The 18,000-nt window shown below is 40.6% G+C and overlaps 1 protein-coding gene across 5 annotated transcripts in view; it reads left to right on the forward strand.

Annotated features, from left to right (window-relative positions):
- Pcca (propionyl-CoA carboxylase subunit alpha) overlaps positions 1-18,000 on the forward strand; it is a 334,592-nt gene that overhangs the window by 222,238 nt on the left and 94,354 nt on the right. For 4 of the 5 annotated variants that reach the window (NM_019330.2, XM_087586568.1, XM_087586569.1 and 1 more), the window contains 1 exon segment: positions 15,702-15,800. In NM_019330.2, coding sequence (NP_062203.2) covers positions 15,702-15,800 — 99 coding nt within the window. 5 annotated transcript variants of the gene reach the window in all.

Below are 18,000 nucleotides of genomic sequence, written 5' to 3' on the forward strand. Positions count from 1 at the left end.
AGAATGTAACAAAAGCTCAGAAGCAAACAGTAAGTAGCACGAATGTGGTCATGATGTGGCAAGTCCAAGTTTATCAGGAATATAGTTGGGAATGGGAGCCTGTGTATACTCACTTGAATGAAAGAAAGAGTGCAAGGAGAATCAGGATGGTGAGTGGTAGGTTGAAGATGGTTGAGTAAAAGCCTGAAGAAGGAAGGATGGTTCTGTTCATTAAATGTCTAGACGCCAAGAAGTATTTTGAGCTACAAAAACTTACAGGACACAAGAAAGCCACAGCTCCAACTGGTCAGCAGAGGTGTATAGACACAGTTGATTGGCAATAGGGCTTTGGAAAGATTTTCAAATTGTTGAGGTCACTCCTCAGGTAGGGAAGGAAAAGCAGGAGAACTTTGTGGCTGATCAAAGAAGTCTGGAAGATGGAGAGGAGTCGGTTGTTCCAGGAAGGAAAGAACCAAGAAGGCATCAAACGAGTAGAAGGAGGGCGGGCTGTCCTTTGAGATATTCCCTCTTGCCACGTGGCTCAGGAAACTATTTCTCCCTTTGGTCAAATTGTCTTGGTAATTTATTTACAATTTGGGCTGGAAATCTTTGGAACTTGTTGCAACTGTCCAAATAGCTAGCCTGACCTAATGACCTATTTTCTTTCATTTCTACCACGGAAATGTAAAGCATTCACAAAGTGCAGACAACAGAATGCTGAGCTCCTGTGCTGTTCCTGTTGATCTGCCCTTGCTCACTGCCTTTTCTTTTTCCTGACTTTTATAGCAGGCCACAGCCTTAGAGATTGATTAGTTTAATGTTTGTTAAGTTGCAGGGCTTGTCAGTGTCCTAAATCTCCAAACAGCTCCTGATCTCACTCCTTCCCACAGAAGAAGCCTTTCTTTTTAAATTTCACCTAAAGCGTCAAGTTAGTTGAACTTTGTTTTGCTAATGCATGACCATATTTTTTCTATAATTGAAGTGCAGTGAATTCTATAATTGAATTGCCAAAGAGTGTTTCAGAGAACCAAGTATTGGAAGGCAGTTCCTGTTTGAAGGGCTTGGCAAGTCTTGGATGGTTAAAATCTAGAATAAGCTTGATGGATTAAATAGCCAAGTGGTGTGCAACAGGCAGGGATAGAAACAGATTTGGTTGTACTTCCTTTGAGTTTAACTTAGCTGGCAGGAAGTGTTTTAGCGAGAGATAAGGTAAGTGGCGTCACTGGGTGTGGGACAGACTGACAGTTGTATGGCTCCCAAGTGACGTGTTCACCTTGGATAAGCAGCTGTGAGAAATGTGATCCCAAAGTAGGAGACACTTTCAGTGTGACTGCTCTGCACTCTTACAGCTGTTGAGGGAGGCTGGCTGTGCCTTGTATTCATATGTGGCATCCTATATACCAAGCCCTTACTTGTCCAGTTGTGTAATCGAAGTCTGGGATCAGTGCAATGGAAGGTCGGGTACTACGAAGGGACCACTCCCTGGCCTGCAGTCAGCTATCTTCTTGCTTTGTTTCACCATGGCTGAGCAAGAGCTTAAGCATACAACAGAGCAGGCAAGCAAGGTCTTGGGTTCCTGTAAGGATACTTGGACCCTTGTGAGGGAATCTCCCTTGTGAACTAATTACCTTTCAAAATCTCATCTTTTAGTCAAAAAAGGGAATAACCTTTCAGGACATTACTTGAGATGATGAAAGTCGCACATTGTCAGAAGTCAGGGCAAAGTTAAGATGCTGGTCTGGACAGACAAACAGAGACATGCCCTACCCTAAAGGCCACCACTGGGGCAACTAGAGAGATCTAAATAGAATTTGATGGTAATATTAGATTGATGAGAACTTCTTGGTTTTGTTTACTACTATGTAAGGAAAATTCTTGTGGGGAATGTAAGCTGAAATGCTAATGGGTTCATGGGTTATCATGAAAGTATTCTTTATTGCTAGAGGATTAATAGCAACTGTCAAATCTGGGTAATGTACACAGAACTGTGTGTGCTAATCCTAACAATGTTACATATATGACATTATCCTACAGAAGGACCCAGGTAACAGCTATTTAGAATATGCGCTAGGGCTGGGGATTTAGCTCAGTGGTAGAGCGCTTACCTAGGAAGCGCAAGGTCCTGGGTTCGGTACCCAGCTCCGAAAAAAAGAACCAAAAAAAAAAAAAAAAAAAGAATATGCGCTAGAAGGTTAGCAGTGATCTCACCACTTCTCTGTTTTCTATTTATAGGCACAGTAGTGACCAAGGTAACAAACACCAGTAGCTCCTGAGCTGGTGAGGTCCACTTTGCCAATTCATGGTTTCTCATGATCAGCCCGAGGAATAATTGGATTAAGAAAAAACACAACAGGATCATTTCTGAAATGCATTTGGCACAAGGCAAACAACTACTGAGTTTCCCACTGAGTGGATATAGTGAGCCCTCTGGAGCCAGTGCATCTGGCAGACATGAAATCTTCATTGCTCATGCTTATAAAATATTCTGTTAAAAATGAGAATTTAACAACATGAGGGGCATATTAGTTTTTTTGGGAAAATTTTGCTCTGACTTTAAGAAAAGAGCATAAATCTACCAAGCATATATTATTGGGATCATAATGCACATGTGTCACCTGTTGGAGTATTCACATGAAGAATTATGCCACTTACTGCCATAGATGCTCAAGAAATGATTTTGGAAAATCTATTCCCGGAGAGGAGAGTTAGAAACAGGGTATTGAATGGGCTGTTGAGGACGCTGTGCATGCATGCGGAAAGTGTTAGAGTGCTGAACTGCCTCAGGTAAGTATACAGAGGAGACAGGGCTAATGGGAAATACGTGTTGTGGTGGCAGTGGGTGGGAGGCCAGAAAGAGAAAGAAGTCTTGTTGTGAACATCCTGTGGCAATGTACATGATCTCGGATTATGTGGTGGGATTGAACTGGAGACATTGGAAGCAGTGAAAAACAGAAGAGATGCTAAAAGAAATCGGATGAAATTATCACCCAAACTATGGAAGTGCTGCTAAAAATGTAACAAAGAGGAACCAGACATGGGGGTGACAGCTGTGACTCCAGCACTGTGACCAGGAGTCAGATGGGTCAGGAACTCAAGGTTGGTCTCTCTACATGGTGGGCTGAAGTCAGTTTGGGGCCACATGAGACCCTGCTTCAAGTAGAGAAACAAACAAACAACAAACCCCAAAGGGCCAAGAAAAATTCCTGTTGTTGCTGCTGTTTTGAGGTATTGGTGTAACCTTCAAATATGCTAGGCAAGAGCTATATATCACTGAAAAAATTCCAAACGTATTCTTAAAAGTATCAGAGAAAAATAGTTGTATTTGAAATCAGAATGCAAATGAGGATTCTGGGTGATGAGAAGGGTGGACAGAAGCGCCACCCCCAGAGGTGCTCGCTCACTGGGCACTATGGGCGGTAAGCAAGTGCTATGCTAGGTGCCTGCACTTTGCATGTGTGAAATGGAGGCCGGAATGTCAAGGGGACTGAGGAAATGACCTTCAAAGCAAGCTGCCTGACTCTTCCTGACACCACAGAGAGATGCAGGGTTCCCACTCCACCTGATCCTAAGCTTACATGGTGTCCTGTGTAAAAGCACATCTATCTGGAGTTACTCACTAAGCTGATATAATTTACAGTATGATCTTAGAGCCTGACCTTATTACACCAATCCAAAAGAAACTACTAACATAATTAAAACATGAGCAAGATAACAGAGGTTTTGTTTTGAAACCATAAAACTGAAATTAAAGTTGTTACCGATCAATTAATGAGGCGATAATTAAACAGAAGCTAGACAATCAAACTGGTAGTAATATATAGATCAGTACCTAAAATTTCTTTTTCAGTTCACATCATTTGATGTATATTTAATTACACTTACAACAATGCATATTTAATATAACCTTCGTGACAGGCTGATGGAGCTTTACTGTCATATCTAATTCCTCTTGATGGTTTGTCATATATATAATTTTGGGGGAGAGAAATCATACTGTTTGCAAGGTGCTAGTGTAAAGTACAAACACCAGCAATGCTTGTCTTCTTGCTTTTGTAAGACGGGCATCTCACTCCTCTGTGGAAAGCCACCCAAGATATTAGAACATTTCAGAGAGCTCTCTTAGTAAGTGAGTGGAAGAGCAGAATTGAAAAAAGCCTACTGTGAATTTGGAAATGACCTCATGTAGGAATAAGTGCTTGCCGCACAGACCTGATTGTGTGCATTTGATCCCCGAAACCCATGTAAAATGTTGTGTTCAGTGACATGCATCACAACCCCAGCACTCCACTGACAATGGTGATGGAGACGGGAGAGTCACACAGATGCATTTAGATTGGCCAGCCTGGAGTTGTCAGCACAGTAGCAGCATCAAGACACCTGCTTCCATGAGATAGAGGCCAGAAGTGACTCCCAGACAGTTGTCCTCCAGTATCTCATGTATATGCCTGAAAACACACACACACACACACACACACACACACACACACACACACACACACACAATCAATAAATATGATCAAGGAATTTAGAAAACATGTTTTTGTTACCCTAAAGACATAGAACATGCTATAATTAATATTGAAAGTTTAAGAACAATTTTAGTTATAGAACAAAACCTTTACATTCCATTTAAATGTTGAAGCAAGTAAAATTATTAAACCCATTAAATCATAGGCATATTATATTTTTATTAACAGAGTCTGAAGGAATACTTATGTTTTATATAATCCAGTAAAGTGTAGATATGCTAAGTGGGAATAATAGCTCAACTAACTAACCGCCACAGCATTCAGGTGCCTTTGTAAGTGAAGAGTTCAGATATGCCACCCATTGGTGTACAGTTAAACAATAACTTAACTACTGTCATCAGTAGTTAAGTCAGAAGAATGAAAACAACTAATTAAAATTTCTATCCATAGTACAAGCCTTCTTTCTGAATAATGATAAAAATACCCCAGCATTTATAGTATAGCAGTTCTGTGTCCCAGTCTTTAAAGATTTAGTTTTAACTTATATGGGTGTATGTACGTGTGTGTGTGTGTGTGTGTGTGTGTGTGTGTGTGTGTGTGTGTGTGTGTGCGCGTGCATGCACACATATCATATGGGTACTCAAAAGAAGCCAGAAGGCTTCTGGAGTTACAGGTTCTGGTAAGCCACCCCATGTGGTGCTAAGAACAGAACTTGGGCCTTTGTAAGAAAAACAAACTTGACCCACTGAACCTTCTCTCCAGCTCTTACTTGGCCTTTACATTTTGTTTGTTGTCTTTGCTTTTAATATAAGTTTATATGACTTCTCACAGGACTACCGAGAGGTAATTTTCTTATCCATGAAAAAGGAGAAGATTCTGTTGGGTATAGTATTTTAATGGTTCTTTCCCGCCTGAGAGTCGAATCTGTAAACAATTATCTCCTTTATTCATCTTCCGTGCAGTGTGCTGACTTTTAAGTTCCTGTGCCAGGTGTCACATACCTGGAATCCCAGCACCTGAGGAGCTAAGGTAGAAGGATCAAGGCTTGTTGCCCAATTTGGGCTATGTAGAAAAACCTTGTCAAAGAATAAACAATAAAAAACAAACAAACAAACAAAAATACTCCCAAAGCAAAGAATCCACCATGACAGTCTTTAAAGGGGCAGGAACTAGTCATGCCTTTCCGTGAAGCAGCAGAGCTCTGCCCGTGCATCTTGTCCTTCAGTTTGTTGGTAGGAACAGAAGTGAGAGAAGCAATAGATGCACAGTTTCAGCTCAGATTTAGCTCTACGTAATATTAATTTTCTTAGCACAGAATAACGTAAGATTTAGAAAAGTAAGATTTACACGCGACATGCAAAGCTGCAGGGTGAACCAGAAGCATTTCTTACAGTCCACATCTTCTCAAAGTCTTATTATTTGTGGGGTGGAGCTGGGAAATACTTTGTTTTTGAGTTTGACATTCCTAATGTTGAGTACACTTTTTAAAAGCTTAGCAGGTGCAGTTGCACCAGAAGCAGCAGTGTTTTTACTGTGTCAGGTGGTAATCATGAGGAAGTGCCTTGTACTGTTGCTTTTTAGTGATAATGTAAGTATTCTCATCAAATGCCATATAAATTTAGGGTGTGTGTTTTTCCCCTTATGATGACGTGGATAGGAAAACTGAATGTTCCAAACAGCTCACAGGAAATGTTTCACACCAGCATTGCCTGTGCCACAATGCAGCTGGCTGTTTTCAGTAGAATGCAGACTTATAGGGAGGTGACTAAATGTGGAAAAATACCTTCTGGAAATGAAAAGAAATTGTGCTTTGGGGTTGTTTTTGAAATGCCTTAAATAACCTTATTTTGAATAATGTTCAACTAAACCTCTCTATGATTATGCTGGGAGAAAGTTTTCAGAAAATAAAGCAGGAGCGAGCCATTTTACAGCCCCATCTGCCATAGCCAAGCTCTGATTCATCCAAATTTATAATGCTCTTGACTTTAAATTAGCATGTCTTCTTTAGATGGTTGCAGGATAGTAAGGCACCTGATGTCCTTACCACTCAACTGCTTGTTTTCAGGTGTTTTTTTCAGTGTGTGCACCCTCCCCCCTTTGTTCATTCTCAAGTTGGCATTACAGTGTCCCCTTTGTCTGAGGTTTGGAAATGACCACTTTATGTTTCTACAAAAAGTTCCTGGCTTCTCTGAGAACCTGTTGGAGACACCAGAGAGCTACAGGGGAGAGGTGCGGCAGACATCCAGATTTGGGGGGCAGTGGCAGCAAGCTGATAGAGAGAGTTTGGCCAAGTATGGGAGATCCTCTCCAGCCCTCCGTTCCTAAAGCTTTACTTTTCTTTTGCTCTCTTATTGCTACACCTTGTCCCCATCCTTTTCTCTGTAATCGATCTACCTTGTCCCCATCCTTTTCTCTGTAATCTCTCCACTTCGTCTCCATCGTTTTTGGTTGGTCTCTGTAACTTCTGCTAGTAATCCTCTGATTCTTACATATTGCTCTTTTTCAGCATATTCAAGTACCTTCTCACATGCACTAAAACCATGTGGTAGTTTCCCTCTCATAGTATGCACCCCAGAAACAACTCTTACTCTCTTGGTAAATTCCTGCTTAGACCCTCTCAATCTGCCTCACTGCTTCCTCCTCCTCTGGGCGACCTTCGCATTCCCTCTGTACACCCTTTCCTTGTAGTGGAAGGCCAGTGGCCAGTGTGCGCTCTGGCCCTCTGCCTCCATGTGACTGTCAGTATGTGCGTTTTCTCTCTAACCACGGATAGCCAGCTTGGTGTCCTGACTTGTGATCATCAGCATTTGATTACAGATACCGAGAGGCTGTGTCCCGTGCTAAGGGCAGAGTCACTCCTCTGTGTCCTTCATCATGTGGCTGCTGCTTCTTCCCACAGGGTTTTTGTTTTGTTTACTTTCTAAAAAGTGTGTATGTGTGTGTGTGTGTGTTCTGTGATGTATGCGTGAGAGCCCACACTTGTGTATGTGTGAATATCTGTGTGCATGCCAGGGTGTGCATGTAGAATGTGTGTTAGTTTTATCTTGTTTGACACAGTCCCCTTGTTTTTCACTGCTGTGTACAGCAGGCTGGGTGACCCGTGAGCCTGAGGGTTCCCTTGTCCCCCATCTCCCACCCTGGCCCTGGTAACAACACTAGACCTCAGATATTTGCTCAATATCACATGACCAGCAAAGAATAAACAGAGACACCGTTTCCCTTTCTGCTAGGCAGAAGATCTCCCCAATCTCCCCAGTCCAGCCACTGACCAGGAAAGAAGAGATTGTTGCTACATCTTATTACAAAGAAACCATCTTTGTCCATTGATCTTCAAGTCCCAGAGTTAAATGAACAAAGGCTGTGACATTGGAAGACATCACTGCACAATCTCTAATGAATTTGCTACACATAACACTGTCCAGCTTTACTTGGGATCTGGGGATTTGAAATCAAGTCCTCTCACTTGTACAACAAATGCTTTACTCACTAAACTATCTTACAGTATTGGGTTTCTCTGAAAAAATTTTTTTCAGTGGTACTTCTGTGCACATCCAAAATACTAGCATATTTACCCAAATTGTACTTATCTTTCTGATCTTAGCTTAAAAGCCACTTTCTCAGAGAAATGTACCTTCCTGCTGAGAAGTAAAGAACATTTAGAAGTTTTAAATAACTGCATATCTTTGGGGACTGGGGCTATATTTCATAGTAATTCACTTGCTTAGCAACATGGCAATCAAACAAGCAAACAACAAATTACTTAATTTTAAAACTAGCTGTGTGGTCCATGGCTGTCTTCCTAGCCACTGGGAAGCAGAGACAAGAGAATTTGGTATTCATGTCAAGCCTGGTCAACATTGAAGACCCTGTCTTAAAAATATACAAAACAGCAACAACAAAAAATACATATACCTATTTTTTTTTAAAGAAAGGATAGCACACTGTATATATTGTTCTGTATTTCTTTGAGAGTAGTTTTACTTTAGTACCTACAAAGATGTCTTATTTCTAGAAACTTACTCCAACCTAAGTCTCTACATGCAGAGAATATATTTTTATGCTATACTCTAGGGAAACCTTGGCTGGGTATAAAATTAGCTAACTTGTTTCCTTTGATCTGCTTAGAACAAATTACTCTTGAGATCTTCTGTGTTGATGTTGCTCTTGTTTAATTAGGTTGACTTTATTTTTTTCCTTCATGTATGTAGCTTCTTATTTTTTTTTTGCCCAAGTAGCTATGTAATTATTTCTTTGAGCATAGAATTCTGTTATAATCATAAGCCTACAAATTCAATGTTTTATGTATTTTGAAAAATTACTCTTGCTGGGCATAGTGGCACATGTCTCTAGTCCCAGCTCTTGGAAGGCAGAAGCAGGCAGCTCTCTAAATGTGGTCGGCTTAGTGAACTTAAAGCAACTATACAGTGAGATCCTATCTCAAAAAACAAGAAACAACAACAACAAAAAATGTTACCTTTTTGTATCTTGGGCTTTATATTTCTCTTTTTGCTTTGTTGGCCTTTTTGAATAAGACAATTATGTATCTTTTGTGTTGCCTTTCCTATTTTCTTCATTATTGCTTTTATATTAGTGGCTCTATGTCCTGGTATTTCTTTTTAGCTGCATTCTATTTTTGGTTGCTTCTTCAAGAGGCTTTTATCTCTATAGTGTTATTTTTCTCCTCCTCTTTTTTTTTTTTTGAGTTCTACCAGCTTGCTTTTCATTTCCTTCTGTTATTGTGTAATCTTTTCTTTGAACCTTTGTTTTTCTTCTTTGAGCCGAGGGTCATGTTTCCTATGGTTTCTTTGAGTCTTTGGAGAACTATTTATCTGAAGTCTTCCTGTGTTTCTTTGAGTAGTTGTTCTTGTGTTTTATACTCCCAATTTATTTACCTTTTTCTCTTTTTCCTCAGCTGTATCTCAAGATGTGATATTGACTGTTACTGGTTGCTGTCCATGCTGTAATTGGGAAGGCTGGCTAGACACAAAGGCTGCACTTTCCCCTTCTAAGGAGGGCTAAAGCATCAACACTTTCCTCTTTTATCTTCTTGAGCTTCATGTGGTCTATAAATTGTATTTTGGGTATTCTGAGCTTTTGGGCTAATATCCGCTTATCAGTGAGTGCATACGTGTGTGTTCTTTTGTGATTGGGTTACCCCACTCAGGATGATTTTTCTAGTTTCATCCATTTGCCTAAGAATTTCATGTAGTCATTGTTTTTAATAGCTAAGTAGTACTCCATAGTGTAAATGTACCACATTTTCTGTATCCATTCCTCTGTTGAAGGACACCTGGGTTCTTTCAGTCTTCTGGCTATTATAAATAAGACTACTATAAGCATAGTGGAGTATGTGTCCTTGTTATATGTTGGAGTACCTTTGGGTATATGCCCAGGAGTGGTATAGCTGCGTCCTCAGGTATTATTATGTCCAGTTTTCTGAGGAATGATTTCCAGAGTGGTTGTATCAGCCTGTAATCCCACCAACAATGGAGGAGTGTTCCTATTTCTCTACATCCTTGCCAGCATCTACTGTCACATAAGTCTTTGATCTTAGCCATTCTGACTGGTGTGAGGTAGTACCTCAGAGTTGTTTTGATTTGCAATTCCCTGATAACTAAGGAATTTGAACATTTCTTTAAGTGCTTCTCAGTGTTCCCCCCCCCCCTTTGGGTTTTTTTATTTAGTGGATCACATTGATGGGTTTACATATATTGAACCATCCCTGCATCCCCGGGATGAAGCCTACTTTATCATGATGGATGATCATTTTGATGTGTTCTTGGATTAGGTTTGGGAGAATCTGAGTATTTTTGCATTAATATTCATAAGGGAAATTGGTCTGAAGTTCTCTTTCTTTGTTGGGTCTTTGTGTGGTTTAAGTATAAGCATTATATTGTGGCTTCATAAAACAAATTGGGTAGTGTTCCTTCTGTTTCTATTTTGTGGAATAGTTTGGAGAGTCTTGGTGTTAGGTCGTCTATGAAGGTCCGGTAGAATTCTGCACTAAACTCCTCTGGTCCTGAGATATTTTTGGCTGGAAGACCTTTAATGACTACTTCTATTTCTTTAGGAGTTATGGGACTGTTTAGATGGTTTATTTGCTCCTCATTTAACTTTGATACCTAGTATCTGTCTAGAAAATTGTCCAGTTCCTCCAGATTTCCCCCTTTTGTTGAGTGTAGGCTTTTGTTGTAGGATCTGATGATTTTTTAAAAAATTTCCTCAGATTCTGTTGTTATGTCTTCCTTTTCCTTTCTGATTTTGTTAATTTGAATACTGCCTCAATGCCCTCTGGTTAGTCTGGCTAAAGGTTTATCTATCTTGTTGATTTTCTCAAAGATCCAGCTCCTGGTTTTGTTGATTCTTTGTATAGTTCTTTTTGTTTCAACTGGTTGATTTCAGCCCTCAGTTTGATTATTTTCTTCTGTCTGCTCCTCTTGGGTGTGTTTGCTTCTTTTTGTTCTAGAGCTTTCAGGTGGGCTATCAAGCTGCTAGTGTATGCTCTCTCCTGTTTCTTTTTAGAGGCACTCAGAGTTAAGAGTTTTCCTCTTAGCACTGCTTTCATTGTGTCCCATAAGTTTGGGTATGTTGTGCCTTTATTTTCATTAAATTCTAAATATTCTTTAATTCCTTTATTTCTTCCTTGACCAAGTGATCATTGAGTAGAGCATTGTTTAGCTTCCATGTGTATTTGGGCTTTCTGTCGTTTTTGTTGTTATTGAAGACCAGCCTTAGTCTGTGGTAATCTGCTAAAATACACAGGATTATTTCAATCTTCTTGTATCTGTTGAAGCCTTTTTTTTTTTGTGACCAATTATATGGTTAATTTTGAAGAAGGTACCATGAGGTGCTGAGAAGAAGGTATATCCTTTTGTTGTAGGATGAAATGTTCTATAGATATCTGTTAAATCTGTTTGGTTTATAACTTCTGTTAGTTTCTCTATGTCCCTGTTTAGTTTCTGTTTCCATGATCTGTCCATTGCTGAGAGTGGGGTGTTGAAATCTCCCACTAATATTGTGTGAGGTGCTATGTGTGCTTTGAGCTTTAGTAAAGTTTCTTTTATGAATGTGGGTGCCCTTGCATTTGGAGCATAGATGTTCAGAATTAAATGTTCATCTTGGTAGATTTTTCCTTTGATGAGTATGAAGTGTTATTCCTTATCTTTTTTGATAAGTTTTTGTTGAAAGTCGATTTTATTTGACATTGGGATGGCTACTCCAGTCTGTTTCTTGGGACCATTTGCTTGGAAAAATTTTTCCCAGCCTTTTACTCAGAGGTAGTGTCTGTCTTTTTCACTGAGGTGTATTTCCTGTATGCAGCAAAATCCTGGGTCCTGTTTACATATGCATTCTGTCAGTCTATGTCTTTTTATTAGGGAATTGAGTCCATTAATGTTGAGAGATATTAGGGTCCAATGATTGTTGTTTCCTGTGGTTTTTGTTGTTAGATGTGAACTTATGTTTGTGCAGCTATCTTTTGTTGTTGTTGTTGTTAATTGAAAGATGATTACTTTCTTGCTTTTTCTAGTTTGTAGTTTCACTCCTTGTGTTGCAGTTTTCCATCTATTACCCTTTGTTGAGCTGGATTTGTGGAAAGATATTGTGCAAATTTGGTTTTGTCATGGAATATCTTGGTTTCTCTATCTATGTTAATTGATAGTTTGGGTGCATATAGTAGCTAGGGCTGGCATTTGTGTTCTCTTATGGTCTGTATGACATCAACCCAGGATCTTCTAGCTTTCATAGTCTCTTTTGACAAGTCTGATGTAATTCTGATAGATCTGCCTATATATATGTTATTTGACCTCTTTCCCTTACTCCTTTTTATATTCTTTTCTTGTTTAGTGCATTTGGTGTTTTGACTATTATGTGATGGGAGGAATTTCTTTTCTGGTCCAATCTATTATAGTTCTGTAGGCCTCTTGTATGCTTGTGGGCATCTCTTTCTTTAGGTTAGGGAAGTTTTCTTCTGTAATTTTGTTGAAGATATTTACTGGCCCTTTATGTTGGGAATCTTCACTCTCTTATATACCTATTATCCTTAGGTTTGATCTTCTACTTGTGTCCTAGATTCCTTGCATGTTTTGGGTTAGGATCTTTTTGTGTTTTGCATTTTCTTTGACTGTTGTGTCAATGTTTTCTATGGTATCTTCTGCCCCTGAGTTTCTCTTTTCTATCTCTTGTATTCTGTTGGTGAAGTTTACATCTATGACTCCTGATCTCTTCCCTAGGTTTTCTATCTCCGGTTTTGTTTCCCTTTGTGATTTCTTTAGTGTTTCTCTTTCCATTTTTAAATCTTGGATGTTTTTGTTCAATTCCTTCACCTGTTTGGTTGTATTTTTCTGTAATTCTTTAAGGGAATTTTGTGTTTCCTCTTTAAGGGCTTCTGCCTTTTTACCTGTCCTGTCCTGTATTTCTTTAAGGGAGTTTTTTATGTCCTTTTTAAAGTCCTCTAACATCATCATGATATGTGATTTTAAATCCAAATCTTGCTCTTACGTGTGTTGGGGTATCAAGGGCTTGCTGTGGTGGTGCAACTGGGTTCTCATGATGCCAAGTGGTCTTGGTTTCTGTTGTTTAGCTTCTTGCACTTACCTTTCACCATCTGGTTATCTCTGGTGTTAGCTGGTCTTGCTATCTCTGACAGTGGCTTGACCATTCAATAATTTTGTGTGCTAGCACTCCTGGGAGTCCAGCTTTCCCCACCTGGGATCCAGGCACAGAGAGCTGTGGTACAGTGTCAGCTCCAGGCACCAATGGAAACAGGAAGGATCCTGTCCCAGACTGTTTCTCCTTTCCTGTGTCCTGAGGGCTCTGGGTAGATCCTTCTGAGCAGAAGTAGTGGTCCTACCTGAGCTCTCATGTGTGCTAGCACTCCTGGGAGACTAGCTCTCTTCCATAAGGATCCGGGCACAGAAAGCTGTGGCACAGGGGTCAGCTCCAGGCACAGATGAAAACCAGAAGGATCCTGTCCCAGGCTGCTCCTTGGTTCCTGTGTTTGGGAGCTCCAGGTGGGTCCCTTGGAGCAGAAATGGTAGTCCTACCTGTGCTCTCAGGTGTATTAGCACTCCTGGGAGACTAGCTCTCTCCCAGCAGGATGTAAACACAGAGAGCTGTCCACAGGGACGGCTGGCTCCTGGTCTCCTGTATTTCTCTAAGGGATTTATTTATGTCTTTCCTAAAGTCTTCTATCATCATTATGAGATGTGATTTTAAATTCAAATCTTGCTTTCTCAGTGTGATGGGGTATCCAGGCCTGGCTGTAGTGGTTCAACTGGTTTTCTGATGATGCAAGTAGCCTTGGTTTCTGTTGCTTATGTTCTTGCATTTGCCTCTTGCCATCTGTTTATCTCTAGTGTTCCCTGCCTTCACTATCTCTGACTGTAGCCTATACCTCCTGTGATCCTGGTTGTGTCAGAACTCCTCAGAGTCCAGCTGTCTCTGTGATCCTGTGATTCTGGGATCCTGTGATCCTAAGATCATGGTTGTAAACTCAGCTTCCTCTGTGATCCTGGGCATTTCAGACCACCTCTGATCCTGGGCGTGTTAGAGTACCTGGGAGTCAGGCTTCTTCTGGGTGTTGTTGTACTTGGTGCAGAGCCAGCACCCAATGTCTTCTCTGGACACTGGTTCAGAGCAGAAGGGAGCCGTGCCCCTGGCTAAATGGGAGTTCCTACATCCCTGGGTTCCAGTGGTTCCAGTTACTTCCAGTGTTGGGCCAGTTGTTGTGGCCTCCTCACCTGTGAGATCCTTAGCATGTTAGAGCACCTGGGAGTCAGGCTCCCTCTGGGTGTTATGGGACTGGGTGCAGAGCCAGTGTCCAATGTTTGCTCAGGGCACTGGTTTAGACTGGAAGGGCAGACTATCACTTTCTTCTGTACAAAGACACTTGTGTTTCATGCTTCTTTCTCTGTCCCTAGACCCCATCAAAGTAGAGCATGTGTCAGGGGCATTGGAACAGCGGTCCAAGCCATAGACTTCCAAGTCTAAGCTGCTTGGCTTTGGACCATTAGCTGTTGAGTACCAATTCCTGATCTCATTTGGGCTTTTCTGATGCTATGATGACATTGAAAAGACTTCCACTGCCCATCGTGCCTGTTGTCCACCTGCAGCCATGGAGTCTCCTGTGCCATGTGGTCCTCCTCCTGACTTATCCTGGCTTATCATCTACTAAGACATGATGAGAGTTCTAGGTTACTATTAAGATTCACTAGAGTCACATTTTTAGTCAACAATGCCATGAAGCCTTCAACGTTCTTTGGCTATGTCTTTAAGCATGGATCCTTTTAGGGTAGTCAATCCTTGACATAAATGTTTTAACAAAGCCTTTGTTCACTGTTGTCACCTTATCTGTCCCCAGGGGTTCAACAGAAAGGCATTAGGACTCTGTCATCTAAGTTTACAGAGTGGCTGTGCAGTTTGGAGAGAGTTGACAGTAGGGATTATTAGCAGCCATGCATATTGGTTCTGCTTTATGCTTACTTTGCAACATATGCAAGTATGTATAGACCTAAGATAATAATGCTATTTCCAGCCAGTCTCTTATACCAAAGAGTTAGGAAACAACCTTTGGTGAGTGTTTTAATTACCCTTGATTTCTTTTTCATTTAACTACTTTTATGTTACTTACTTAGAAATTAAAAAAAATTCTCTCTAATTCTATCTCTGATTTGAATAATTATGGATTTTTTTGTTTTTGATGATGCTTTGGTAAAAATTATTTATGGTTGGCAACTGTATAGTAGAACTTTTCAAAGTTTAAATAGATTGGCTATTCAATACCAGAGAGTAATCCCTAATTAAAGTGTGTGTTTAATTAAGATAACAATACTTAGTTCATCATTAAAATTAGCACTGAGAAAGTTCTTCCTTGGTCCTTGGAGAGGACATTATATGCAAGCCCTGTTGTGTGGGTTGCAAAGTGTCACTGGAATTTATATGCATTACTTGTCTAATTGCAGTAAATGTAGCATGTCCAGCTAGGTTTCCAGTTAGAAGGCTGTTTGTTACTTTCTTGAAATCACTTGAAGCCTCAGTACCCAGAGGCAGCTGTTCACAGGTCCTTCACCTCTCCCCAGAGATGGCTGGGAAGACTCTGTTATTGGACCCTGTCTTTCATGGCTGCAGCAGTAAACATGACAGGTTGTTTGGAAGCCATCTGTTAAAATGGCTGCTGCTTTGCATGCAGCAGTGAACTTGAGATCAGTTTCCTGTCTGTCTTCATGGTAACAGTCTTATTTTGTGTCACAACAGGTGGAAGTTGATGGCTCGAAACTAAATGTGACCAGTACGTGGAACCTGGCCTCACCCTTATTGTCTGTCAACGTTGATGGCACTCAGAGGACTGTGCAGGTAAATGTTCACATGATTTACTTAGAAGGCTTCAAGTTCAAAATCCTTATTAGTCTCCATGTGGCTAATCCTGACATAATAAGGAAAAGCTGTATTTTATTATTCATTGTGCCCTTTCTGTAGTTGTAAAGTTTTTTTCTTCTTATGCTAGAGGATTTTGAGCTATGTTTTAATTTCAGCGAATATTTTCTGTTTTTCAGAGAACCTCACAAAGCTATTGCATTATATTTTGCTAGAAATAAATAACCCAACAGGCATTTAAACAATTACTAGATGAGAAGTCATCTTCATCATCATAGGCTTTTCATTATAAAGCATGTCTTGCGTGGACTAACATCCTGATCTCATGCAGTTGGAATTATATTGTCTTCGGTCAGAAGAAACATGGCCATGCAGGTTGGCTTTCTAAAGCACATGCCTTAAGAAGTTAGTAGTGTACTTTGAGAAGCACTTCCCCCACCCCAATGGCTTCCTATGAACAGGTGCCTTGAACTCAAGAGTGGATAGCATGTTCTCTGCAATCCTTGACCTCCATTTAAAGTAGAAAGCCATGGAGCGAAGCCTCCGTGGGCACTTCATACTGAGCCTAGAGGCTCCTGAAAACACAAACACTAAGCAAAACCACAGGAAAATATGGCTCTTACGTATGAATAGGAACTTTCAGTCTCTTGTAGCATCAAATACTGGTTCTTTAACTAATTTTATGAAGAAAACCAAAGAATCACATCTATTTTATGTCTCGTCCATACCTGTCCCTATTAATAGAGACTGTGGGTAAGAAGACTCAGACTCTAGTAGATATCTAAGCTGGGCTCAATTGGTGCATTATCTCTGTGGGTCTAAGATGACTTTAACCCTCAGTACTCAACCTGTTTTAACTTCTCCGTGAATACTGTTTTTCCTCTATATCCTGACTCTTTGCCTCATTTTTCTACCTTTGTAAATAAATTATGAAACGAACACTTTCAGACCATTGAAAGATTTATCACTACATGCTTTCATAGTACGTATTAAATCCATTTGATGGACTCAGGGATGTTGTTCAGTGGCAGAATGCTTGTCAAGTATGGCCAATAAACACCCTGGATTTGATTCTTAAGCATTGCCTAAAACCAATTGTAGTGGTACACTTGTATAATCCTGGCACTTGGGAATCAGAAGAGGGAAGATGAGGAGCTCAATGGCCTCTTTAGCTGAGGAGAGTTGGAGACCAGTCTGGGATGCATGTGATCCTGTCTAAACAAATCAACACACAGCCACAAACAGATGCTGAAGGAGTGGATAGAATAGTAAATGCTTGTGCTTTACATCTTAACAACAGTGGACCATGTGGTTTGGGGCATCAGGTAGTTTGGCTGTTGTGCATTTAGGTACTTCTCAGTGTGAGAAGACATAGAAGGTTCCATTCAAGTTTTGCTGCCATAGTACTCTTCAGAATCCTTCCTGGTGTCTCTGCTGATAGTTGCCTTCATGGCTATTTGACATGTAGAATTTTTGGCTAGGCATGTATTTAGAAAAACCACTAGCACCATTTCCCTAGAAAATCCATTTTCAGTACATTTTTATGTTTTATTTTATAAGTCCTTTGTTGCAAAAGTATTCACATACCTGAAATATATGAGCCCATTAAGGCATACCCTAGACTTGTTGAAAGGATTGAGATACCAAGCTAATACTTTCTAAGAAAGGTAAATGCTAAATCAGTAAAAATATCAATTGCCTAAAATCAAGATAAAGTATTTTTCTTAAGAACAGTAATGATTTTTTTTACTTTCTGTGGAGTTGACCTTTAGAGTTGATTTGACAAACTACCACATGGTCCCACATGGTAGAGTGAATGTGACTGATAATTGATGATCATGCATCATGAATCATGCACAGTGCTCACCCTGCACACTTCTCATGCCGCACAGTGCTCCTGCTTCACAATGCTCACTCTGCTGTGTTTCACGGTGTGTGTACTGCATAGTATTCATGCTGCAGTGTATTTACCCTGCACAGGGCTCACGCTGCACAGGGCTCACCCTGCACACTGCTCACCCTGAACAGTGCTCACCCTGCACAGGGCTCACCCTGCATAGGGCTCATGCTGCACACTGCTCACCCTGCACACGGCTCACCCTGCACAGGGCTCATGCTGCACAGGGCTCGCGCTGCACAGGGCTCACCCTGCACACTGCTCACCCTGCACAGGGCTCAC

Source organism: Rattus norvegicus, chromosome 15, assembly GCF_021556685.1.
Source record: "Rattus norvegicus strain SHRSP/BbbUtx chromosome 15, alternate assembly SHRSP_T2T, whole genome shotgun sequence".
Classification (NCBI taxonomy): Eukaryota; Metazoa; Chordata; class Mammalia; order Rodentia; family Muridae; genus Rattus; species Rattus norvegicus.